General features: G+C 49.6%; 1 protein-coding gene across 1 annotated transcript in view; it reads right to left on the bottom strand.

Annotated features, from left to right (window-relative positions):
• Nucleotides 1-1159: 1159 nt before the first annotated feature.
• SMIM35 (small integral membrane protein 35) overlaps nt 1160-17651 on the bottom strand; it is a 50319-nt gene continuing 33827 nt past the window's right edge. Inside the window, exons 3-6 of the mRNA XM_053202551.1 lie at nt 6734-6850; nt 5696-5729; nt 4890-5022; nt 1160-4228 (exon numbers count right to left, since the gene is read on the bottom strand). Of these exons, the coding sequence (XP_053058526.1) occupies nt 4923-5022; nt 5696-5729; nt 6734-6850 (251 nt within the window). The 3' untranslated portion in view covers nt 1160-4228; nt 4890-4922. The remainder of the gene's footprint in view (nt 4229-4889; nt 5023-5695; nt 5730-6733; nt 6851-17651) is intronic.

Genomic DNA, 17651 nt, shown 5'->3' with positions numbered 1-17651 from the left:
GGCATGGAAGCAAGATCAGTACGACTGAGAGAGAACCTAGAGGGGAGCCGAGACCCCTCCTCACCTGCCCAGCCTCTTCCTGGTTTCAACCCTTCCTTAAGGTAGCCCTTAAACAGACAAAGTTACCATTCGTGTGTGCTCTGGGTCCAGATCTGGACCTGATGATGGCCACAGGGTTGCATGTGACTGAAGACGAGCAAAGAGAATCAAAAGCCTTGGTTTTTAGAGCACCCAAAGCTGGACTGGGGATCAAGCAAAGCCCAAGGTTCCCCGAAAAGACTGAGCAATATTCCCTATGACTTCCTGAGACATTCCTGGCTATGGCCAGAGCCATGCAAGCTGCCACAGAAAATTCAGAAAAGGTGTCAGGCCTGAATTTTGCCTGCGGCAAAGTACCCATCAAACAAGAGGGGGGCTCAGTTAATCTCAAGAGAGACTGGGAGACCCCCACGGTGCCTGGCACACAGTTCCTGGCCTATTAGAGAAGCTGTGTGAATGAATGAATAGAAGGGAATAGTCAATGATTCAGTTAAGGAAGCCAGAGAGTATTTGTAATTAAATTTGAGAAGACAACAAGACCCACCAGTGGGGAAGTGAAAATAGAGCTGGCATAAAGAAGGGGCAGAATTTGATGATTTGGAGGCTGGGGGGGGGGGGGCGGGGTGTAAGAAAAAATAAAAGGAAAACTAAGGAATGGGTCAATGAGAAGCTCAGAGCTGAGGACAGTGCCCTTTCTCACCACACCAGAGGACCCGGGAAAGAGATCAGAAGCTAGTGGGAGGGGCCTGCTTCCTGGGGGACCAGGGACTCAGGGAAGCTGCCAGCTTGGACCGAGGCTCAAAGTGGCTAACAAAGGATTATAAAGAAAATACATTCTTGCCTGGCCTTAAGCAAATCCTTTCACCAGACCCTGATCCTCTGTTCCCTCCCCTGTGAGGATGAAGGGAGACTGTGTGTACAGAGCCCCTGCCCGCCCTCACAGGTGCTCAGCAAACGTTAGTTTGCTGATAAAGAAGTTTCGGTTGGGAATGGTCCAGTCTTAGATGCCGGTCAGAGGCTGAGTAGTATTTTGGATCCTAGACCACTGGAGTCTAAAGAGGCTACAGGAGTCACGTTTTACCGCCCACCTCCTAAGTTAGAAAATCAGAACTATATACTCTGTATTTGCATCTTTTGTTTATTGAACACCTACTATGTGCCAGGTCTCACGCTAGACACAACACAGAGAGAAAAGCAACAACAAAATCAGAGGATCCTTTTGCTCCTTCAGGTAAGAGAGCAGAGCCTTAGAGAAATAGTCCGATCCCTCAATTTCCAGATGCAGAGACACAGATCCATGGTGAAGTGACGAGCCCGTGGCCCCACCCAGCACGGCAGGGCAGGCCAGGGCTGGACCCTGTTCGACAGTGTTCATTCGTCAGCCCACTAAGCCTGTGGGTCAGGCTCCATCTGTGAGGCCTCAAACTCTACTCAGGCTCCCGGACAGTCAGCAGCTGTGCAGCCTCAGGTAAGGCAGGCTAGCTCTCTGAGCCTCAGTGTCACCAGAGGCAATATGCGGCCACTACTAGACTCCCCACGTCACAAGGCTGCCACAGGGGTTAAGTCGCAGCGACGCGCGTGAAGATAATTTGTTCTCTGCACATTGTGCTGTGCAAGCAGTGTGGCTCCTCCGGTCACTGGGCGTCTTTCTCTAGGACAAGGCAGCCCTCCGGAGCCACGCTGGGGGGTGCCTACTGTATTCTGGAGCACTTCCTACGTGGCCTGTTTCTGGCAGTTATTAAAGACCTATGGGACAATAACCCTGCCCACAAAGGGCCCACCCTGGTTGGGGAACAGCACGAATGGAGGACACATGGCCACCTCCCATCAGGATCTAACGGGTGACAATGAGCCGGGAATCCTGAAGGAAGCCACAGGGAAGAAGACACTTGAGGCAACCCTGGAGACTAGCTGTGGCTAGGAGGGGGTCGCAGGGAGGGAGAAGACATTTCCAGAAGCCCTGGCAAAGGCACTAGAGAGGAACAGGGTGGCAGAGGGACCGGGAATGGCCAGCCCATAGAACTGCTGGCTCTCCTGACTGCATCCTGGCTCTTGGGGCTAGCAGAAAGGATCGTCAAGAGGAAGAGGAGGCTGTGGGGGAGGCCCCGGCAGGGCCATGGGTCTGAGTGCCCAGCCCACCCGGACCAGTAGCCAGGTTTCCAGGCATCTGTTCCCTAATCGTTCCTGAATACGCTGGAAGCCGCCACTTCAGGGCTCTCAAAAAATTCAGGTCAAATCCTTGGGTGAGGCCCGGGGTCAAGGCTAAAGCTGTGTTAGCCCAGAGGACTGCGGAAGTCAGGAAACCAAGAAGGAGGCAGAGGGGACAGGGAGCACGTCAGAGGACCCTAAAAGAGGAAGTGGCCCAGTCTCAGTTCTGCTCCCAAGGATGGGAAATACCCTCCGTTCTCCCAGCCCTCAGCAGCTGCTCCTGCCTCCCTACCTGAGGCCACCAAACCTGGGGCAGGACCACCTGAGCCCCGGGCCCCAACCTTTCATGTTTCCCCAAAGTTGCTGAAGTTGCTGAGGCCCTGAGCACATTCAGGGACCCGTACGGGCTGCAGACCCAGGGTCCATGCCGAGCAGGGCACTGTCGAGGGTGTTTTTGAGGCTGGACGCCCCAGGAGTTCAGGAATGGGGCCCAGCCTCAGAACTGAAACCCAAGAAGGATGTCAAAGTCAGCCCATCCAAACCTCCTCACCGCTCTCCCAATAAAGCCCTCAAGGGAGAGACGGATAGAAACCCTGTGAAGGCTCTGCCCGACTCTCACCAACTCAGGGATAGGAGAGTTGGGGCCCAGATGAAGACCTCCAAATCTAGAGATTTGGTTTACGAAGTCAGAGCTTGGCTACGCTGAGAGAATGGCCCTCGGATCCCAGCAGGGAGGGAGGGCACAGGGGCTGGTAATGCCCCCTCTCCTTCCTTCCTTCTTTCTCAATCGGCTAGAACCCAAAGCAAGAAAGAAACCATGCCCTGAGGAAGCAAGGACAGGAAGACGAATAATATGACTTCTCTCCTCCTCGCCTATCACTGTCCTGGGCTCCGGCATCATATTGGCCTTGGTCCTGGGATGTCGGCAGGTTGTTTTCACTCAGGTTTCAGCACTGGCAGGGCCTCTCTCAGGCTCTGCTCTGTCCACAGCTGCCCCAGGAGCTCAGTCTCTCTGGATTGAACGACTCTGCATTAAAGGCCTACTAAGAAGACACCCCAGGGCAGCCTCCACCTCAGGTCGAGCAGGGCACAGACCAGAGGAACAAGTAATGACTCCCAAGGCAGACAGCTCTACCGTCCATCAGCCTACACTTGGTTCGTGACTTCCCTCGCACATTAGCTGGGTTTTTTGTTTTTTTTTTTTTTTTAGCCTCGCCTGGTTTCCTCCCCGACTCCTTCCATTTCTGGTCTGCCCTCCCCATCACAGGTCAAGCCTTGCACAGGAAATGCAGAATACAGGGAGAGTTCTCCACCGCCAACGCATGCCCACCCATTGCAGGAGCCTAGAAAATCGAGTAAGACCATGTTTCTAGACTATTTTAAGTAGCGACCTCCAAATTATTTGGGAGGCACGGCGGCTGGTCAGCAGCAGGGAAAACAGACCCAGGTGGCGGACAGGGGCACGGGAGGGTTGAAAAGCACCAGAACCGAGCACAGAGCGGGGAAGGGCAGGGCAAAGGCCAAGCTCAGCCTTCAGCTCTTAGAGGAAGTTGGTTTATGGTAGCAAGGTTAAAAACAGTATCTGGAATCACCTCCACTCCACTCCCACATGACTTTGCCTATTGAAGATCTGACTGGTTTTCCGGCCTCTGGAGTCAGCCCTTTAAGGGGAAGTGACTGGGGACGCCCCATGCACAGCACCCTTCTGGGTCTGCAGGCCCTGGTCACACAGGGCTGAGCTGGGAGGGCTTTGTTCTCCAGGACACCTGGAACCCCTCCACAGGCTCAGGAACCCCAGGGACACCTAGGAAGGAGTCTTTACTCTTAGGCAATGCCTGCCATTTTGTTTTGTATGAGAAAGCCACTGCTACTCTACCAGACTGTCTCCAGAGCCCAGACCCCTCTTGGGGGTTCTCCCAGGTGCACCCAGAGTGACTCCTCACTGTCCACAACAAGGGACCAGGCCAGACCCTGAAGACCTAGGAGGGTGAAAGTAGCCCGGGGGCCCCGGAGGAGCAGGTGCTGAGCCAGGAGCCTCCTCCTGCAGAAAAAGCAAAGGGAGAGCAACAAAGAGATGAGGCTTGGAAAGAATTCCTCTAAATCACTGCATCAGGCAAGACTTTTCCCAGGCAGGAAGAGAAGCTGAGAGAAAAAGGGGGGAGGGTCCATGAGGAACTGCTCGAGGGAGAAGGTGGATGGGAAAAAGCAACTGCGATGTGGAGGGGGAGGGGCTTGAAGGCAGGCGGAGGGAAGATGTGACCCAAGGGCCAGCCAGCTACGAAGCAGAGATGGCTCCTAGGCATTCAGTTCAGAAATGACACTCTGGAGCGATGCTTCTTGGAAAGAGCAGCCATCTAGAACCTTTGGCTCAGAGCAAAGAGTTGAGATAGAAAGCCTGACTCTAGAAGCTGCCATCTGATTAGAAACAGAACCTCCCCAGGAAGGGAAGGCAGGACATGGGTTGAATGCACAGGTGGAAAGGAGTTGTCTGGTATTGGCAGGTGGTGGGGACAGTGTGACGCTAGGCCTCAGTTCCTGAGGTCATCTCCCAGAGACCCCACTCCTCAAGAAGTGGGGAGGGATGAAGACAATCACCTCTTGGTTTCCGAGCAGTGCTTGGTGCTAGGCTTGGGTGCCTGGACCATCTGTGGACCTGACCAAGACAGGAGATTCACCCAGGAGCTCACCAACCTTCCACTCACCTCTCCAGGGCTCCAGAGGCTGACACTCCCCCATCAGACTAGCCTGTTGGAGAACTTCACGTAGCCACCATCTGAACTGCTGACGTGGCCACTGATGGTGAAGGGTGGACCTGCCTCCGGCTCCTTCAGGTTCCTGAGAAAGATGATCCCATAGGGTTTTGGGGGCTGAGAACCTGATCTCTCCTTGGGACCACAACTCCCTAGACCAGCGCATGGGAAGAACTTTCCGGCAGTGACTCCCAGACTGACTTGCGTTCCAGAACAGGAGTAGGACCATTTCTTGGGGCCAGAGGAGGAGGAGGCCTGCCCTGTGGCAGAGAGTGGACAAGACGGCTCGGGAGGACTTTCTGACCCCCCACTCCCTAAATCCCTGGTGGTCTTCATTTGTTCCTTTCCTTTGACGTCACACTGTGCCCGAGGTTATCTGATTTGTAGTCAGGCCTGTGTCCACCACCAGCAGTGAAATGGCTGAAGACAAGAGACCACACTCACTGTACCCCTAGACACTAACTCCACAGCCCCTGTGACAATAGATCCTTCCTGAATAAATGATGAGTGAATGAAGGAATGGATGACTGGTCCCTGCCGGGGGGGAGGGGAGGGGGTGTAAATGCTAAGAGGGTCACCATCAGCATGGTCTTACATAATCCGGTCCAAGTTCAAGTTTTCATTCGTGACACTTTGTAAACAGACCCTGGCTCCTTCCTTTTCTCTGGTGTGCTTAGGGGGATGGGGAAGGGACAAGGAAGAGAAACCATAAGTTTTGGCTCCGTACCTAACCCCACCCCTGCCGTGGATCTACTTACCGGATCTGATACAAGTTGAAGACAAAATTAGGCCCTAGGAAGACAGTCAGAAAAGAGAGAGTTAGTACCTCCAGGGAGACCTGCCCATCAGCTGTCTGAGAACATCTGGTGCTCCCTCACCCCATCTGGGATGAGGGGGGCGGCTGGGCTGGACCTCAGGATGCTGTGGGAGGGCCCCACGCTGCTTCACTGTCTACTGCCTGCCCCACGCCCATTGGTGCACCCCATCTGCCCAGACAGAACCACCAGTTTTGGGGGGCAGATCCTGCCGCTAGGCATCCCCCCCCCCTCCATTACCGGTACTGATTACCCTGGGAAAGAGACAGTCCTAGCTTAGAGTCCAAAAGAAGGAGAGCTGGGCTTGAACCTGGACTACGCCTGTCTCTAACCCTGTGACTTCGGCCCTCCAGCCTCGTCTATAAAAACCAGAGACTAAGAATCCCATCCTTACATGGAATTTTAAAGAAAATCGTATTGGGCGAAAGCGCGTTGGCACATAGCAGGTGCTCAACAAACATTTTTGGACGCTGTGGGCATCCACTGCAGACCTGAGAAATGTTCTCTCCCTCTGGGGATTCCCGCATGCCCTGCCAACTCTCCCCGGTCCTGTGGGAAGCACAGGTGTGGCTCAGAGCTGGGAGTCCCGCAGCAAATTCCAGGAGACTCCCAGGGAAGCTGAAGCAAACTCGGGAGGGGGGTGCCCAGGACCCCACGGGCAGGGGAAAAGAGACACAAGGAGCCCGAGTGGGGCCCCTGGCCCCACACGGGCCTTGGGGATGGACTCCTGTGGGCTCTGAGGGAAAAGAAAGGCAGCTACCCGCTGGGTAGGAGGAGCCCTCACTCCCTCAATAAAAGCCCAGTACCCCACACCCCCCTCCTCAAGCGCTCAGCCACTCCCACTCAAGTCTTCAACTACTGCAGCCACCACAGGAAATATCTTTGCATGATGCCACACTGAAGGGTGTGCAGCCGCACCCGAGGTTGCCCACTGCGACAGGAGAGGAGGGGCTGGGATGGCAGGGTCCGGCGCTCACTCACCCTCCCAGCAGTACCCACGCTGGTACCACTTGGCCAGGCTGTAGCCCAGGACGGACACGAGCAGCAGCGAGAGCCCCACGCCAAGGATCAGGCCCAGGGTGCTGATGGAGTCCTCACCTGCAGAGACACACACGGCACCCTTGGTCGGCTGCCCAGAGCCCTCTCACAGTCCCCCACCCCATGTTCCAAGTCTCCTCCCCTCCCTCCCCACTGCCCCCTAGGAGTCTTGACCTGAGCTAGCTAGATGAGCCAAGTCATACTAAGACTGATACTGGAGACTGATACAGAGTCTGATACTGGAGATTTTGAGAGTTAGCCTGTTTACCCAAAGGAACAGCCCTTGACAACAGAGATAGTATGGAGCTGGGAGGGCCTCTTGAAGCCACAGGCCTTCTGCTTGTTGGAAAAGGCACTGCTGTTTGGGGGGAGAGGCCAGGAGGTCTCTGTTCAGCCTCACTGGGGGGTGGAGAAGGAGAGCCCAGAGACCTCAAGACCTTCGGTACCCTCCCTGCAAAGCCTGTGGCCCCAATGGGAGGGTGTTTACTTTTAAACTGTGTGCTGCTTATACTTATCGCTTCTTCTTCCCTTTTTGTGGTACGAGCTAAATTTATGTTTTATTTGTAAGGCCAAACCCAAGGGAGAAAGGGAAGAAGGAGCAAGGTGGAGGGAGGGGGGGAAGGGGAAGCAGGGAGTGGGGGCGGGAGGGGGGAGGGGGGAAGAAGGACTGGACACCTCCCGGGAAATGACGTGGGCCTGAAGCAGAGAGGGACGCCAGCTTTCCAGGAAGAGGCTGACAACAGGAGCACCATGGAGAGACCCGTCTGCCCGGCCAGGGAGGGAAGAGAAAGGCCAGCGCCATTCTTGCTGGATGAGTGCCAGGAGCATGGAAGAATCAACCGACACCCCATCTCCATGGCCCAGCGTCCCGAGGCTCCGGTGGGGGGAGAGGGGCGGGGTGCCAAGGGGCCAGGAGGTTAGTGGCTAAGCACAGCCTTCTGCACAGCAGGCTTGCTTCCGAAGCCCAGGTCCGTTATTTGCCAAATGTGGGGCCTGAGCAAATCCCTTTCCCTCACTAGACTTCAACTTGCCTTTATGGGGAAAAAAAAAAAAAAAAAAAAGGGCATGAGAACATATACCCATGGAGTCGTTGTGATGGTTACTGGAGGCGTCATCCAGACAGCACTCGGACGACTCCGGTGAACAACGTTAATGACATTACTGTTGTTGGTATTATCATCACATGGCGGGACTGTATTTTTTAAATACTTCACGATTTCCCCTGCCCTAGCCCTTCCTTTCTCCCACACCCCTTCTTTCCAGAAAAGCATCCCGGTTATTACCAGTGAGCATCTACTCAGCAAAGAGAAGGGGAGAGCCCAGTGCAGAAAGAAAGGGCCCGTCCTCCTAGTTTTAGATTTCAAAAGCCCAGGCCCTTAGAAAAATGGGACGGATTCACAACTTGGACAGGAGATGAGCCAAAGCAAGACGGCCCTCCTCGCCACACCAGGGAAAAAAGTCTCCAGCCTGGGGGAGGGAAGGGAAAAAGCGAGATCCAGAAAGGGGGGGAAAAAGCACGGGAAAATATTGAAAAGATGTCAACAGGGTCCCAGAGAGAAAGTCCTTGTTCCCTGAGCCAAAGGCAATAGAACGTCCAGGCAGAGTTGTGGGATCTGAGAGCCACAACTGTGCCCGAGAAAAGACAAGAGCCCAGCAAGGAAGAGTTTCGTGGAGCACCTCGGCGGATGGAGCCTCAGACACCCTTGAAGTGTTGCTGTGTCCCCTCGTGGCACGGGAGCAACCAAATGGTTTGTGTGTCCCCAGGAGAAGCAGAGGGGTCATGGAGAGACCCTCGAGAATGGAAGGAGTCACACAGCTGGGATCTCAGGACCCCACAAAGCTGATACTCAAAGCCCAAAATGGGGGCAACAGGGATCCCCAAAGCCACTAACGGCACCTTCTCTGTGCCAGGCCCTTGTTCTAGACACTTATATTCTTTTTAATGTTTATTTTTGAGAGAGAAAGAGAGAAAGAGAGAAAGCGGGCACGTGCGAGCAGGGTAAGGGCAGAGAGACAGGGAAACACAGAATCCGAAGCAGGCTCCGGGCTCTGAGCCGTCAGTTCGAACATGCGAGCCGCGAGATCACGACCTGGGCCGAAGTCAGATGCTTAACCGACTGAGCCACCCAGGCACCTGTAGACACTTGTATTACGGCAATAAGCAAAACATAAAAATCCCTGTCCTCAAGGACCTTATATTCCCGTGGAGAGAGACAGACAATAAACAAAGTAAATACATAAATTATAGCATACCGATAGGTGGCAGGGAGAAGGAAAGAAAGCAGAGGAAGAGACGGAAAGATCTGTGGGGATATGAGTACAGTTTTAAATAAAGCAGTCAGGGGTAGGCTCGTGAAGAAGGGGACAGTTGAGGAGAAGGTGCCACAGAAGCTGAGGAAAGGAACTCGCCACGTGGGTAGCTGCAGGAGAAACACGTGAGGCAGAGGGGGCAGTGGATACAACCGAGGCAGGGGCACGCCAAGCAGGTTCCAGGAGGGTCGAGGAGGCCCAAGTGGCGGGCAGGGCCAGGAGTCACCAGAGGATTTGGAGCAGAGAAAGGACACGACCTTGTATTAAAAGGGCACTCTGCCAGCTACCGTGCGAAGAACAGACTGGAGCGGGGTGAGGGGTGTGATGATGAGGATGACGCAGGGAAACCAGTCAAGAGGCCACCGCGAAGCTCCAAGCAGGAGACGCTCACTGGAGGCAAGTGGTGCGACAAACCCAGAGGCCAAAGTCGGAGAGAGGCCATCCGTGGGGATAACAGAGAACGTGACGACGACGACCCAAGAGCTCAAGTCTTTGGGAGCGAGGGGGAGCGACCCAGAGGTGAGTGGATGGGTGACTCAGCAACGTGGTGTTCGTGGAAGCTGAGATTTTGAAGGGTTTCATCACAGAAAAGTACCAGGAGGAAAGCACCAGCAGGGAAATCACAGGCCTTCCGGAGACCCGGCTGGTGAGGAAAGGAGATGCACCAGCTCCGTGGCTGCGATTTTGTCCCCACCAACGGTGCCTTCTGGCTTAGGTAGCTTCCAGACACAATTACTACTCTCTTTCACTTCTTCATCTCTCTGGAATGCTCTGGAACTAACATTCTGTACTTAGTCTCCCTTTGGTATACCTTTTCATTTTTCTTAGACTTCACGCGCACAGAAACTACACAGAATTACATGGTGGACTTCCACGGACTTCCTAGGAAGCTTCAAAGAATCCTCAAGTTCTGCCGTTATTGTCTGTCACCTTAATTTCAGAGTAGCCTTCGCCCACCTCTCCCCCTAAGACACTGTTCTCTCAAATTTGATGTTTAGCTGCCCTAGGCATTTTTTATGCGGTTTCATTTTTTTTCCCCATTAAATGTGTTTGTGTCTGTGTATCTATCTGTATCACTGTTCTGCTTTTCAAACTTCACAAAAATGATAGGAGGGTTACTTCCACTTCTGGCCGTGGCAGAAGGAGAGAGACCGGGTTTACTCCCCTCCCCGCTTAAATCACTAGAACACCAGACAAAAGTAGGTAAAATAATGGAGAAAAGGTCACGCAAGAGGATGATTCCCAAGAGGCAGAGATGAACTGAGGTATGCTCTGTGACTGTCCAGCTTACTGCCTGGGGTCGGCTCCCAACTCCAAATACAGGGAGGTGAGACCCAAAGAGAGTCCAGTAGTCCAGGCTGAGGGAAAGAAAAAAAAAAAGCTGGCATCCAGGAGACCACCACAGTTCAAATTTATGGGACAAGGACACCAGAGAAGAAGGCTGGCTGCACAGAGAGATTTCCAGAAGTCTGCAAAGGGGTCCCCTGGTGTCTCTGGCTGTGATTTGTCCTTTAAACTTGCTTGGGGGGGTGGGGGGGGCACCTGGGTGGCTCAGTGAGTTGCGTGCCCGACTTTGGCTCAGGTCATGATCTCACGGTTCATGATTTCGAGCCCCACATCGAGCTCTCTGCCGTCAGTGTAGAGCTGCTGCAGATTCTGTCTCTAAGAAATAAACATTTTTAAAAACATAAAAAACAAATTTGCTTAGGGCATAGAGTTGTGGTTTTCCAACTCTTATTTAGAAGAAATCCATCTCTACTCCAAGACCCCCACTCCTTAGTTTTTCTACTACAAGTTTTAAAGTTACGTTTTTCACAGAGCAGTAATCTACCTGGAATTCATTTTTTTGGATCCAGTGTAAGGTAAGGATCTAAGTGTTATATGGAAAATGAGTTTTCCGCACTTTTCCCTAATGGTCTTCACTGTTGTCACTTTCGTGTATGAAGTTTTCCGTACACGTATGTTTCTTTTCCTGGGCTTTCTGTTGCCTTCTATTGGCCTGAATGTCTATCACGTTAACACCCCTACCTTATCTTAATTACTGCGGCTTCATAATAAAAATGGAGGCCATTTCTCTCAACTCCCCACTCTTATTGATAAGAGGCAGATTTGTGTGTGGCTCAGTGGCCATACAGTCAAAGGCTAATAAGGAGTCCATATTACAATATTTTATTAGTCTGATCACACAAGGACCGTGGGGCTCTAAGGAAAGAGATGCATTCAAGACTACCCTTGACATCTTCTTTTCCAACCTACTTTACTACTCCCCTGAGTCAGGCTGACTGGCCCAAGTTCCCTACTGGGCTGGGTCAGTGAGTACCAAAAGACCATGGTGATGGCTGTCCTGCTCCACTTCCTCCTTCCATGTGTCTGGAGCAGTAAGGACCCAGTCTATCCATCATGCGTCCCTCATTTAGGCTCAGGCACTCTCCTTACAACAGTTCCCTGTCCTTACAGGCCAGAGCATGGTAAGATTCTGGATTTGGATTTGCATTTGGATTTGGATTTGGGTAAGGAGGAGGGGGAAAAAATGCCCCAAGCATCTTCAGCCAAGTTCCCGCCAAGTTTGCAAGTTAGACCGCTGGGGACTTAAGACACAAAACCTCTAATATGATATTACTTTATCTGACTTTAACATGTGCCTCCCATTTCTTTATGGACATCTTGGAGATTTTGTGTCATCTGTGGTAGGGCTTCTGTATCTCTGGATATGGCCAAAAAGTCATCAATTCCTTAAAACGCCTTTTAAAAAACCTGTACACGCTGACTTCACCAACAAGCCTATGCTTGTCCTTATATAAATTATTGACCTAGGAAACTTAGGTTTTTGGTAAGGAAGAAAACTGGCAGAAAATATACTTGGAAAGGTGAGGAAGAAAGAGGAAAAAGTGAGAGAGGACAAAAGAATCTGGGAACAAAGAAGAGTGAGAGGCATTAAGGAGGTAGGGATGGAGAGAGACAAAAGAGAATTAAGAGAAGATGAAGAAATGAGTGAATATATATAGTTTGGGATGAAAATCGTAATTTCCCTTTTTGAAAACAGAATCATGATGAAGAATACAGTCAGCTGCCATCATGTCGGACAAATATAATGTCGGGACTTAGCCACCCAAATCAACGGCATAGCAACCACACATGCAAAGTGTAGCATAAGTATATAAATGAAACCAAATGCAAAGAAGGGACCAAAACCCCAACCTAGAACAGAACATTACTCAAAAAGTAGGATGAAACTCCTCAAAACAGTTTCACTCTTTAGAAGCACTTACTAAAAGCATGCATTAAAATAAAGGAAGGTTACAGGGGAAGAAAGATTAAGGAAACAAATTGAGGACCATATAAGATCACAATGGAGATGATATATTCAACAGAAACAGCAAGGAATAGAATCGCTATTATTAAAAAGTACACTGGGGCGCCTGGGTGACTCCGTGGGTTAAGCGTCCGACTTCGGCTCAGGTCACGATCTCACGGTCCGTGAGTTCGAGCCCCGCGACAGGCTCTGGGCTGATGGCTCAGAGCCTGGAGCCTGCTTCCGATTCTCTGTCTCCCTCTCTCTCTGCCCCTCCCCCCATTCATGCTCTCTCTCTGTCTCAAAAATAAATAAACGCTAAAAAAATTAAAAAAAAAAATAAAAACTACATTACTGACATAGAGACAACGCCTAAGAAAAGTATGGACGTTTTTGGACACTGACCCTTTATCTGATATGTCATTTGCAAACTCAACACCCAAAAAAACAATAATCTAGTGAAGAAATGGGCAGAACACATGAATAGACACTTTTCCAAAGATGACATCCAGATGGCTAACAGACACATAAGATGCTCAACATCACTCATTATCCAGGAAATACAAACCAAAACCAAAATGAGATACCACCTCACACCTGTCAGAATGGCTAAAATTAACAACTCAGGAAACAACAAATGTTAGCAAGGATGTGGAAAAAAGGGGAATACTTTTGCACTGTTGGTGGAAATACAAACTGGAGCAGCCACTCTGGAAAACAGTAGGGAGTTTCCTCAAAAAGTTTAATAGAACTACCCTACAGCCCAGCAATCGCACTACTAGGTATTTATCCAAAGGATACAAAAATGCTGATTCAAAGGAGCACATGCACCCCAGTGTTTATAGCAGCACTATAGACAATAGCCAAAGGATGGAAAGAGCCCAATGTCCATCAACTGATGAATGGATAAAGAAGATGTGGTACATATATACCATGGAATATTACTCAGCAATGAAAAAAATGAAATCTTGCCATTTGCAACAACGTAGATGGAACTATAGTGTATCATGCTAAGTGAAATAAGTCAGAGAAAGACAAATATATGATTTCACTCATTTGTGGAGCTTAAGAAACACAACAGATGAATACAGGGAAAGGGAAGGAAAAATAAGACAAAAACAGAAAGGGAGGCAAACCGTAAGAGACTTTTTTTTTATAAGAGACGCTTAAATACAGAGAACAAACTGAGGGTTGCTGGAAGGGAGGATGGGGGGGGGGGATCAGCTAGAAGGGGGATGGGCATTAAGGAGGATACTTGTTAGGATGAGCACTGGGTGTCATATGTAAGTGATGAATCACAGGGTTCTGCTCCTGAAATCAATACTAAACTTAGGATAACTAACTTGAATTTAAACAAATTGAAAAAAATATTAAAGAAAAAGAAAAAAAGAAAGAAAAGCATGGAGGATGGGGAAGAAAAACTCAGAGATTAAAGCAATTAGAGAAAAAGCTAACAGTTATGGAAGACAAAGATAACCCAATCAAAGGAAAATTGGTAATTCTGAGGTTGAGCACCCAATAAATTAAATAGAAAATATTTGCAAAAATAGAGGACACAAGAGGGGTGCCTGGGTGGCTCAGTCGGTTAAGTATCCAACTTCGGCTCAGGTCATGATCTCACGATTCGTGGGTTCAAGCTCCGCATCAGGCTCTGCTCAGAGCCTGGAGCCTGCTCTCTGCCTCTGTCTCTCTCTGCCCCTTGCCCTCTTGCCCTCTTGCTCGCTCTCTCTCTCTCTCTCTCTCTCAAAAATAAACAAACAGTAGAAAAAAAATTTTTTTAAAGGACACAAGAGAATTTCCCTGAAAAGGCTGGGTAGCATATGAAGACTAAGAGTATACTAGGCTCCAGGGAAAAAATTGATTGGAAACACTCAAGATCAATGTATATTCTAATTAAAGTGCTGTTCCAGTTATTAAGCTATCGTGTCTCAACCTCAAGGCCAGTCCCCATATTCAGCTTTGTGATGATGCAGTTGGGACCCTGCAAACCACATTTCTCCTTTGCCAGCTGCGGCAGGTTCTGCCAATAGGGAATGATGGGAGGAGACTGAAAGGCTGGGGGTAACTACTTCCCACCTGTCTACTTCCTGCTGCACTGTGCTGTCTGCTTCTCACCGTCTGCTCCTGGAGTGCCTCCTCCTGTCAGCACCACCCACCGCTGCCTCATCCCAGCTATTTCTTCCGCAAGCCACCGGGTCTGCTTTGCAATTTTTCAAATTCATAAAACCAGCCTCATTTCTCCCCACCCGCCACTCCAGAAACATGAGCACCAGACTGCCAAAGCCCCCTTTCCCCGAGGTCTGAGGTTCCCCTCAAAGCTCTGTTTTAACACTGCCAAGTTCTTCCCTTTGGTCTCCCAGTCAGTCCAGAGGGTAGTGGCTGCCTCTTGTGATTGTTACCTCCGTGACATCTTCGTGTTCTCTACCTGCCGCTTCAGGTAGAGATGCCACTTCAGATGACAGAGGACTTCGCAATCCTCTGGGATAAACTCTGTTACGATGCTTGGTGTGATTTCTGTTTCCTTACTGAACCCCCCCGACGGGCAGAAATATAAAAATCTCTTGGGGGAAGAGCAAGAGGATAGAACATCGTTTAGGCTGACCTCAGACTTCTTCACAGAAACCTAACGCCAGGAGACAATGGAGCAATGTCTAGAAAGTTCTAAAGGGGGAAAAGCGAAACCCCAAAAATATTTTATCCAGCCAAGATGTTGCTGAAATATGAAAACAGCAGGCAGACACTCTCAAATATGAAAGAACTGGAGAAATAGAATACCCCCACGTTCTTTTTGGTCCTAACAGCAGTTTGGTGGGAGGAGTGGTACCATGGGGGCCCCAAGCGGGGTGAAGAGGGTGTCTATGGAGGAGAGCTGCTCAGTGCAAAGTGTCAGATTCCATGTGCGGTGAGGAGGGTATCCATGAGGAGGGGGTGCCTGGTGTGAGGAGTCAGGGTCAGGTGGAGAGAAGAGGGAGACCGCGCGGGAGGCCAGGGCGGCCTGACATGAGACATCAGAGCCCAAGCAAAGTAAGGAGGGTATTCCTGAAGGGGTGACCTGGCACATGCAATCAGAGCCTGAGCAGAATGAGGAAGACACCCATGGTGGGGTTGAAGGGGATGGCCCAGCAAGGGGAGTCAAGCCCCCTCCCACCCCCACCCCTGGAGAAGTGGCCTGGCACAGGGTCAGAGCCCACACAGAGTGAGTTGAAAAGTCATGATGGGGCAGCCCAACAGGAGGCGTCAGATCCCAAGCAGGGTGACAAGAGGATGGGGACAGAGAGCGGGTGGGCAGCAGCATGAGCCAGTGAATACATCCGGGGAATTAACCAAATAAATAAACATATTAATAATCTAGGCCGGATTTCTCACTCTTGGATAAAGGAGTTACACACACAAAAAGGGAGAGATGTAAAATCTCTCAGCACCCTCTGGTGCTGTGCTGAACTGGAGCTATTGATACAAATTCAGATTTTCTACATACGAAAAGATACAGAAATAAATGGAAATGCGTACGTATGTAGCTCTGTCCTCTAAGAGGACTTGAGAACAGCAGTGCCCCAATATCAATGAACACATCTAACACCAAAATCTTGGTTTCTAAATACCAGTCTGTGCTCTAGGAAAGCAGGGCTCTTTGGATAAAAGGCTGGTTCCAGGGCTGGCATGCAAAGTACAGGACGAACTTGTAAATCTTCTGGTCTCCTGCTTCCCCACAAAAGAAAAGGGCCTAAAGAATAACTGGGACGTGTCAAAAGGACCTGGACAGGGGTACCTGACTGACTCAGCAGGAGCACTTGCAACTCTTGTTGTCAGGGTCGTGAGCTCAAGCCCCCCCTTGAATGTAGAGCTTATTTTTAAAAAGGGGAGGGGACACATAAGCCAGCTTCTACTGGCCAAATCGTGAAAACTTGAGCATCAAAAGAAATAATAGCAGTAACAACCCCTTGAAAAACACAGAAACCTACATCCATATAGATATTAACTAATTAATTAAAAGTTTAGCGCATAACGGGATATGTACACGGTTTCAAAGTCCCTCCTCACAAATACTTATTAATTACAAAGAGAAAGAGGAGTAACTTCAAAGAGGGGAAGCCTGGCAAACACCACTCTAATCAAGCGATAAAGCAAACATCATCAGCAATCTCACACACACACACACACACACACACACACACACATACACACACACACACACGGTGCATCCTTCCTGCCAAAGATGTGGAGCCGGAGTCTAATCACAAAGAGACATCACACACAAACCCACATGGAGGGCATTTTACCCAAGAGCTGGCCTGCAATTGTCAAGTGTAACAGTCACAAAATGCAAGAGGCATGCTCCAGACTGAAGCAGATTACAGAGACAGGACAGCTAACTGCGCCCTGTGATTCTGAACTGGGTCCTCCTGCTATAAAAGCCATGGTTGAGCAACAGACAAAACCGGAATCATCTGACAAAAGTAATTAATACTGATACTACTTTTCTGATTTTGATCACTCACTGTATCATGGTTATGTAGGGAAGCATCTTTGCAGGAAAACATACTCTAGAGTATTCAGTTGTGACGGGGGCATCAGGTCAGTAACTTACTCTCAAATCATTCAGGGAAAAAGTTGTGACTTGCTTCATATGTCGGTATACTAGTTTCAACTTTCCTATAAGCTTGTAATCATGTCGAAAAATAGTTTAAAATTTTAAAAACACAGTTGGCCTCTATTTACTGGTTTATAAGATCGCCAAGGCATTTTAAAAATGAAAAGAGCAAAAATTAAAAGAATGTGGCATGTCTATGTATATGTCTCACACATATATTTGTACAAATATATTTATATATTTTGATTTTCAAAGGAATATACTTTTTCTTACGTGTGTATACTTTGTACATACATTTGCACATATACATTTATAAATTTTTGGTCTATTTTTCGCAAGAATATATTTTGTTACACAGGTACACACAGTTTTTCTGGAGAGATGCAGAAGAAAAATAATGGGGTGACCTGGTGGAGAGACTGGGTGATGGTGGGAAGATGCTTTTATTTTTTATATCCTCCTGGATGGTTTACGTTTTATTACCAGGTATGTATATTAGTCTAATTTAGAAAAAAAACAACAACAGGAGAAGTCTTCTGGAAAGTGAGATGATGCGCCATTTTTGTTTCTATTTTTATGCATTCAAATGAATGAATAAATATGTTAAGCACTGGCACGCATACACTTTTAAAAGTGTCTGTAATTAGGGTGAAGTTTAAACAAGGATC

Source organism: Acinonyx jubatus, chromosome D1 (assembly GCF_027475565.1).
Source record: "Acinonyx jubatus isolate Ajub_Pintada_27869175 chromosome D1, VMU_Ajub_asm_v1.0, whole genome shotgun sequence".
NCBI lineage: Eukaryota > Metazoa > Chordata > Mammalia > Carnivora > Felidae > Acinonyx > Acinonyx jubatus.
The sequence above is the reverse complement of the archived record's forward strand: the minus strand, read 5'-3'. Positions and strand labels throughout refer to the sequence as shown.